General features: G+C 33.9%; 1 protein-coding gene across 2 annotated transcripts in view; it reads left to right on the top strand.

Annotated features, from left to right (window-relative positions):
* LOC124359183 overlaps nt 1-2,946 on the top strand; it is a 29,002-nt gene extending 26,056 nt beyond the window's left edge. For both annotated transcript variants that reach the window (XM_046811718.1, XM_046811717.1), the window contains exon 5: nt 2,356-2,946. In XM_046811718.1, coding sequence (XP_046667674.1) covers nt 2,356-2,787 — 432 coding nt within the window. In that variant the 3' untranslated portion in view covers nt 2,788-2,946. The remainder of the gene's footprint in view (nt 1-2,355) is intronic.
* Nucleotides 2,947-8,998: the final 6,052 nt, after the last annotated feature.

Below are 8,998 nucleotides of genomic sequence, written 5' to 3' on the forward strand. Positions count from 1 at the left end.
AACAAAAATCTTCTGAAATAAATAAAGTTCAAACTAAAATAAAACTTCTTGAAAATAATTACTGGATTTAAAATTAAAATAAAAACTTTTTGATGACTTTTAAGTTCAAACTTGTAATATATTTTGTCACTCAAAATGTACAAAGTTCTTACAGCTTGTCTTTATTCAATTTTCAAAATTCAAAACTTTCACACTCTAATCTGATCTGGCAATTCTTCACTTTAATTTTTCTTCAAAATTCAATTTTATTTTGTTACTAATTTTCTTTACTTTACTTTAAATATTACTTCTTTTCAGCGTTAGAATTTTTTATTTATTGCTGAAAGCATCTGTAACAACCACAAAACTCTTTTAGTATTTTTACATAAAATTTTATATACATGTGCTCACTGCACCAACAAGTTTTATATTGCACAGATCAAAAGGACAAGTTCCTAAATTCCCATTAAATTTAATTTTTACAATATTTATTTCCCCAAAATTATTCAAAATAACTAAGAATGAATATTGACTGAACTCCAGTTTAAAAGTTCACTTACCCGCAGGTTCGATGACGATTAGCAAAAAATTAACTCTAAGCACTTTCAAAGACTACTCGTTATTACTACTTCCGATCAACTGAGACGGAATTTCGTTATCAAACCCTGCCATATGCTATGCGCGCCTCGCTGATAGCAACCTCTTTTGTACTGTCCAGTCCTTATCATTCTTCTGGGCCTACTCCTTCCACCGGTAATCCAGTTACCCCAGAATTACAATTTAATACAATCGGTACAGCGCAAAAAGACCCAAGCTAATTTTTTACAGACATGGCTAACATGTTGACTGTATGATAACGTCGTGTCGACATGGAAGCGCAAGAATTTTGAACATTCTACCCCTTCCAAGACATTATCATCAATCAAAATATACATTTAATTAATATTTGTATTTTGAGCTGTGTTATATGTGATATTTAGTTTTATCAAGGTTCATTAAAATATTTATATAACTAAGAAACTGATTTATTTTAGCTAAATCTATGCAGGACAAAACTTCTAAATTATTTTTATCAGAACTAGCTTTCTTTAGGCTTATATCATCATAGAGCATAGAGAGTAAGTTTATCTGGTTTGCTAACTACTCTTAGCAATCCATTTAAATAAATTATTAAAAGCAGAGGGCCTAGAATTGAGCTTTGTGGCACTCCATATTTAACCTTTTACAAGCAAGATCAAACAGCTTCTTTATTATTAAACTTATCTATATAGTCTATTTCAACAAACCGTTCCCTATCATTTAGGTATGACCGAAACCAAGAGAGACATCTTTTATTTAGACCTAAACTTGCCAATAAATTTAACAACTCCTCATGCGAAACACTGTCAAAACCTTTCAACATATCCATGAGAATCCCAACAGCGTCCTCCCCTTTATCCAAAGAGTCAATGACCGACTTAATATAATGTGCTGCAGCCGTGATGACAGATCTGTTTTTTCGAAAACCGTACTGTTCTGTTTCTATTAAATTGTTGGTTTCTAAGAATTTAGATAACTGAGTAAACATTACCTTTTTGAAAATGAAGTTATAGAGAAATTGGACGATAGTTCTTTATTTATTTTCGAACTCCACTTTTAAAAATTGGTTTTATTTTTGCAATCTTTAAGCTATTAGGAAAATTACCAATGATGGGAGATGAATTTATTACATGTGTTAAGGATTTTAATAAAAATGAACTGGCATGCTTAATGGCTGGCATTGGAATGTTGCCATTTTACGCACTCACTGTTTGTTTACTTGACTCAGCTGTCACTGAACTGATCATCTGTTTATTTTGACTTCCCTAACTGTAGTGTTGCCATTATGTAAAGTAAAATCATTCTATTCTCAATAGTCCATTGAACACAGAAATGAAGTTAAGACTGAGTAATGCTGATATCTTGTGAGAAAACATCTTGTCAAAGTAGGCCCATGGGTTAATTTTGTTATTCAATATTTTAAATTGAAAAAATTAAACTGTGTTACTTTAATTATGTAACTGAAATCAGCGTTTTTATCAATACTTATAATTAAGTTTTAAATATATGTAACTCAAATTTAAAATTTCAATCTTTTTGATTATTCGAACATTTCATATTTTTTTCACACTGAAAAATAATATTACTTTAAGGCACTCTGTAATGGCTATCAAGTTTTACTTTTAATTTTTTTATTTTCGGTATGTAAAAATTAATTTTGCTAGTGTTTTCTAAGGATTATTCAAATGCAATCTCTGATCCAGTGCACAATGGGCAAAGTTCAAATTGAGAGCAACACTGTGTTAACTGCAATAAAAAATAACTTATCAATTAAAGTTAAATTACTATTTGTTTCAGACTTCAGGAGAGAAGAAAATACCTTCTGTTGTAAATGAAAACAAACGAAAATACTGCTGCAACTGTGGCCAAAAGGGCCATTTTTCACACAACTGCCATTTACTGTCGTATGCTGGTCAACAAACAAGTCCATTTGTTACAAACTATTCAGCCCAGCCTTTAGAGAAAGGAATAGCTGAAGTTCTGGTTGCTGAACATTACTCATATTTAGTTAACAACAATGAGATGAATTCATTCCTGCAGCATCTCTCAAATTCCACTTCTGCTATAATTGTCATTGAAAAGAGAGAAACAAATTTTGTATTTAGAATAAGTGGCACCTTTGAACAATGCAACAAAGTCAAGGCCGAAATAGAGGGATATGTTAACACGAAAAAGAGAAAAAGGAATTCACCTTCTCACAAGAAGAAGAAACAAAGATTACGATACTGAAACATTGAGTAACTGTATATTATCAATAAAATACTATTTTTTTATAAACTTGACATTTCTCACGGTGATTTAATGTTTGTAAAACTGATAATGACCATTGTATTTATTAAATAAATGTGGTTAATTGTTTACTTATAAACATAATCACAGTGAACTTAACTGACTGTCATTTTGCTCTTTCCTGTTTGTTATAAAAAGTAGTCTTCAGGAGTCTTTCTGAGTTGTATCTAGAGAATCGACAAGCTAATTCAATTCAAATTAAGTGTTAAATACAATAAAAAATCCATATATATTTATATTAAATCATTAATTTTGAGTATTTTGATAAATAAGAACTTCCACTCAAGCCTAAGACTGGATGGAATCTCAGTGGGTTTGGCACAGCAGATGAGCCAATTTATAACACTGTACTTTAAAGCTAATTGAAGGTATGATTTAAACTCAAATTTAATTATTCATTTATGTATTATTATCTATTATCTCTTAGTCTGGCATTATCTATTACATCCTTGGTCAGTTAATATTTTGTATTCATTATACACTAAGGTCAAAATGCTGTTTTGAAATTTAGAGCAGTTGAAGTATACTAAGAAATCTATATTGTTTTTATTAGGATTGAATGTTATTATTGTATGCAATGTAAAATACATATGTAACCGGCAATGTGTTAAATCAGGCTTTATATAGAATACCTAGGTATTATATAAATTGCCTAAATATGGCCCAATTTTATACTTTGCCTAGACACTCTATAGGGCAATGCTCTTCTGGTAGAGTATGAAAATCTGTGTTTCATCCGTGTCTTTCATGACTAGAATGTGTCTCCCATTGCCCCTGTCTATCCTGCTCTAACGCTACCGTTAGTCTGGTGTGCCTAGTAACTACAAAGTATTGTGCTACATTTCAGTTTATTTGTATTGTTTCTTCAAAACGTCTATAGTGGATACCAGTGTTTATAGTCCTAGTGATCGTTTATTAGTAATCACACTTTGTTTAAATGCTAAACTTGTTAAAATACACAACTCCACTGCTAAAAATAGTGCTTTTTGACAGAATATGTCTGTAAGAAGCTGGTATTGGAAGTCGAAGATGCGAAGTCAAAATAAAAAAAAGAGCCTTGTCACTACTAGCTACCCAACAAGTACGCTGCAATGCTAGTAGAAAATGCTAAAAAAACTTTAACCATTGAAAGAAGGAGACAGTGTTATAAAATATTATGTTCATAATTTTGATTTATTTTTATTATCTTCAATAAATACCTAGTTTGCTATAATATATGAAGCTCATTTAGCTGTTGGCCATGGTGGATGAGACTGAATATTAAAAGAGCTAAATAGCAAAAATGTTACACAACATAATATCGAGCTCTACATTAGTTTGTGCGAGCCGTGTCAGAAGAAATAAAAGGGTTTGAAAAAAGGGTTGGATGTTGGGACCTTAAAAAGTTATTTAAGTTAGTAGCCTCAAATTCAGGGCAGCGTTGAGCTTGTAAATCAAAGTATCTATTAAAAAAATTATTCCTATTTGACGCAAGATGAAAATACAGACCGTTGGAGTAAGAACTGATGTTTGTCCAACTTATGAAAAATAGAGCCTGGCATTCTAGAATAAAACGAACTGCCTACAAAAGTCTTTGGCTGTAAAATAAAACTTGGTCTTACGACATCTTGTCTACCTTGAGATACTTTAGATTCTATTAACAGTAAAGAAGATTTGGAAATGTTGTTAATAACATGCACACAACAGAAGCATCATAAAATCTTGTACCTCCATCCAAAACTGATCATAACACATTAGAAGTTAATGAAGCCTCCACCAATTTATTAGCTGATAATATAGCTGTCATCCAAAATCCTTCAAGCATTCTAAAATTTGTAATGTTTGTATGCCAATGAGGAACAATACTGCACAAAATGTTTTGCTGTCATATTTTACAAACTTGGGACTGCCAACGAAGTTCTAAAACAACCATTCGCCAGATCACAATTTACCGTATGCCAACAAAGCTTAGTAGTTGAAGACGTATTTGCTATGAAACAGGATTTGGTATTTGTTGCAAAAGCTCAGGAGTTTGGAAGTGTCCAAGGCTTTTTTCAGATGCAAAACAAAATGTCAAAACAAACAATGAGCTTGTGTTGACGAATGGAAAATCTAACTCAAAGTGTCATAGCTCTCTTTTCTGCTGTAACAAGTTACAAGTTTTTAATTTAGGTTCGGTAAAAGTTTGGCATATAATCTCTAGGTATTAGATAGAATTCCCAGATTTCACACATTGCTGGTAACATATGTTAACCCTAGTAGTGGCAGTCATTTCACTTGTTAATGGAAGGCTGTTTTGTGTGTTGCGTAAGGTATTTTTCTTTTTATGTTTAAAAATACATATATTAACAGCAATTATGATGTATTATACATTTTTCCAGAAAAGATTGGAGAATAGAATTTGGTTCAGATAACTTGAATTTAATAGGTGTATATTTGTTATATAATTTATATTACTTAAATTTTTAGGTTTTTTTACATTAATTGCATGGGACCTTAGTTTTAATATATTTTTATTCCTAGAACTTTGAAACTTTGATAACCAAAAGTTGTAAAATATTATGTAGTTTTTGAAAATGTGTGTGATAATGTAAAAACGTGACTAAATCCCCAAACACGAGCAACTCATGCAATTTAACTCAAATAAAGATAACTTACACGTCATTTCAATACAAAATAATGCCTTTTGTTACACTTAAAACTATAAAAGAAACAAAAAGTAAACTTACAGCATGGTTGCAAAGTTTGGGGAGTCCAAAAATAAAACATTTTTCAATTTTCAAAAACAATTTTCTTGATTCAATCTTCTACGGATATTATGTTATGTCAGTTGTATGTCAAGATGTACAAAAAGTAAAATTATTTGTGTAGTTAGAAATATATACAGAGCTTGGAAAAGTAAAAAAAACACACACACTATACTACACTAGGTGTTTACAAGATTACTAGTCAGTCACCGTTTTCTTCTGCAACCCAATTTTTCCCCCTGCGAAGTTGCCTCTAATAATGTTCCAATTTATGAAAACATTCTTTGTGGACTCCCACATTGCACTCCAGTGGTGGCCAGCTATGTCTCCTCCAGGCCCAACAACTGGAATGAGTGTAGGAGATGCCAGGTCCTCCCTAATCAACTCCAGGATTAATTTCTCCCTGGACATGGGTGCGTTAGGGATGCTCTGATGTGCTTACACATTTGATGACACACACATGTCCAGCAAGTTGAAAAAGATCTTTTTCTAATACCTCATTCTGTGTCTGGAGCAGAACCAATGGTACAGGGACTTGTCTTTTCTGTCCACAGCACCCATCAGTTTACTGTATTGGTTTATCACATTGGGTTTGATGGCTTTGATGTCACTCCCACGACTGTGGACAACTTGATCCTAGGAATAGTACGCAGTCGAAATCAGGTAGGCTGGTTTCCTTGTAACATACAAAAAGAACCGGGTCTCCCGGTTGATTGTTGAAGTGCACAGTCTTCTACATCAAGAGCAGTACTCAACTCAGACATTAACAGGTCCTTAAGAGTTTTTGTTTATAGTCCCTGTCAAGTATGTGCTGTTATCCAGCAGTCACAGAGCAAGGGGCAACTTCGTTTAGAATTTGGAATGACATAATAGCCCTTACTCCAAGACACCCACCTTCTCTAACAGATTTAGTACAACTTTTTGGGTGAATGGATCTCGTCCCTCTACCAAGTAGTCCTTGCCCGAGTACAGCTCAACTCGAACGACATTCAGTGTTTTAGAGTCTACAAGTTCAAACTTTTTTACTCCAAACCTTGCATGCCATTTGTTTGGCATGTACGGTATGAAAGCACAAGGATTCTTCATACTTCCGTCCAAGCTTAGATTTTGATGTGGAATATAGTGCCACTTAAACGCACAGTACATTGCATTCAGGAAAGGTTGGCTTTTTACCTTTACATGGCCTAGTTGACCTTTGGGTATCTCCTCCCTGGATGTGAGAGATTCAGCATTGGCAGGCTCATGGTTTTACCATACCAAGCTATGAACTCAAGGAAATCCGTAGACCAATAGTCTGCCATAGCTTTGCGTCCGGTAAGGCCCATGTTGAGTATGATTGCCACAAAAACTTTCATCTCTTGTACAGTGGTATTATGCCATGAGTGAAGTAGTAATTTTGTTTCAGACCACCAGCACTTTTTTCTCTCAGTTTCCTCATTACAAATTAGTTGCCCGGTGATTACACTAATCTGTCCTTCAGTCAGAAAAAGTGGAAATAATCCAGAGGTTTATGGTTGACAGGGCAATCTCTCGGACCTGGCTGTGCCACAGTGAATTTTGATTCTACATTTAGAGGTTCCTCCTTATACACCCGAACCAAACTCCTGAGCTTGGTAGTGGTGCTACAGGCCGGTCATCTAGGCCTGCGGTGTTAAGGGACTGATTGAACTTGTCTGGCAGCTTATGGTGAAGGTGTCACTTGGTATGCAGAGTCAGTGACTTGTTCAGATTTTCCCTATCTATGTCTACCATGTTCCTCATAGGACCTTCCTCATATAGAGTCATCAGAGTCAAAGTCTGAATCAGGAATAAATAGATCATCACTCCCTGATGAGTAGTCTAGTAACGATTCACTCATTAGCGATTCTGTGTCCGACACATCACTCTCATCTACACCTAGTTCATGCACAAGTTTTCTCAAGTCACCGGATTGATCCTTGAAGTTGTCCATTGTGCATTGAGTTTTAACCAAAGAAGAGTTCCTGTAGAAAGAAGTCCAGAAAAGGGAAGTCAAATAAAGTATATAGACCGAGAGAAAACAAATCAATAGCGAAGGATTTTTCCGGACATTTGCCATCAAATCAGTAACACTACATCTTTGCAATCTGATCTCTTCTTCAGGTAAATGACTACTACCTAACACATAATTACAAACTAGGTTAAAATAAACACATCATATCAGAGCGTTGTAACAAGCGTAAGTCAGGAATCACAACCACCATGTGTGTCAACTACACTAACTCTAAAACATGCACTTAATAAAAAACTAAACACAACACTAATTATTAAAAATTAACTACAGGATACAGGTCACAATAGGTCAGCATTCTTCGACCAACTATCTACGACTGACCAGAGGCCAATGGCAAATGGTGATCGTCAAGGCAAAAACAAGATGGCGGCAAAGAAAAGGAAGGGGACAGGAGTGGACCCTTTTTTTATTGGTTCATGCTAGATGAACTTAACACCATACTGTGACTCTGCATTGGTTTATTACAAATATCTATTCTGTTTGATACTTTTGGTTTTCTTTTTAGTTCTTTTTTCAGAATTGGCAACCAAAGCAGTCTAATCTTGGCTGGTGGTCTGCCAATGTAATGTATGTTACCTCTATTAATTTCTCTGAGGTTCTAGATATATTATGTTGACTTCATCCCAATTACATGATGGTTTTCGGACCAACAATGGTGTGCAATTTTTTACTTTTCTGTGAGACCCTTACTTGTTTTCTTTGTGTTCTTTTATCCTTACGTTTAATGGTCTTTATGCCTCTCCTATGTATTCCCTATTGAAACTACATTTTATACTGTAAACACAGTTTTTGGAATCCTGTGTGCCATTTTTTGGTATTGTTTTACGAGTCTTTGTCTAAGAGTATTGTGTGTTTTAACCGCGGTTCTAATGTACTTTCTACCTACTCTTCTGATTTTCTCTGATAATCCAGCACATAAGGGATTGACATAAACGTAAATTTACCACTATTCTGTTTTTCTGACTCAGGACTGAAGAATCACATATAATCTGAAGAATCTGGTTCGGTTGCACTTATTTATTACTAATTGAGGGTATCCATTGCGTCCAAGGACTGATTAAACTTTCTTAATTTCCTCTTTTAATCCATCTTTATCTGAGCATAAGCTCTTTGCTCTATCAAATAACAAGTAGGCCACGTCTTATTGGATGTGTGTGTATTATAGAAAGGGATGTCCTTAAGACTATTGTTTTTCAAAAGAAAACACTCAGGAAAATATTTATCAATAAAACCATCAAAAATCTGTTGAAGAAGGAGTGGCCTACTCTATCATCAAAACTAAGCAAGTTATGAAGAAAGTAATGTACATTACTATTTTTTTATCATAAAAAAATAGAGAAAATCTTACCTTCTCTTACACCTCATTTGAAAAATTCAGCCAATTTACAATTCA

The sequence above is a fragment of the Homalodisca vitripennis genome, chromosome 4 (assembly GCF_021130785.1).
Source record: "Homalodisca vitripennis isolate AUS2020 chromosome 4, UT_GWSS_2.1, whole genome shotgun sequence".
Classification (NCBI taxonomy): domain Eukaryota; kingdom Metazoa; phylum Arthropoda; class Insecta; order Hemiptera; family Cicadellidae; genus Homalodisca; species Homalodisca vitripennis.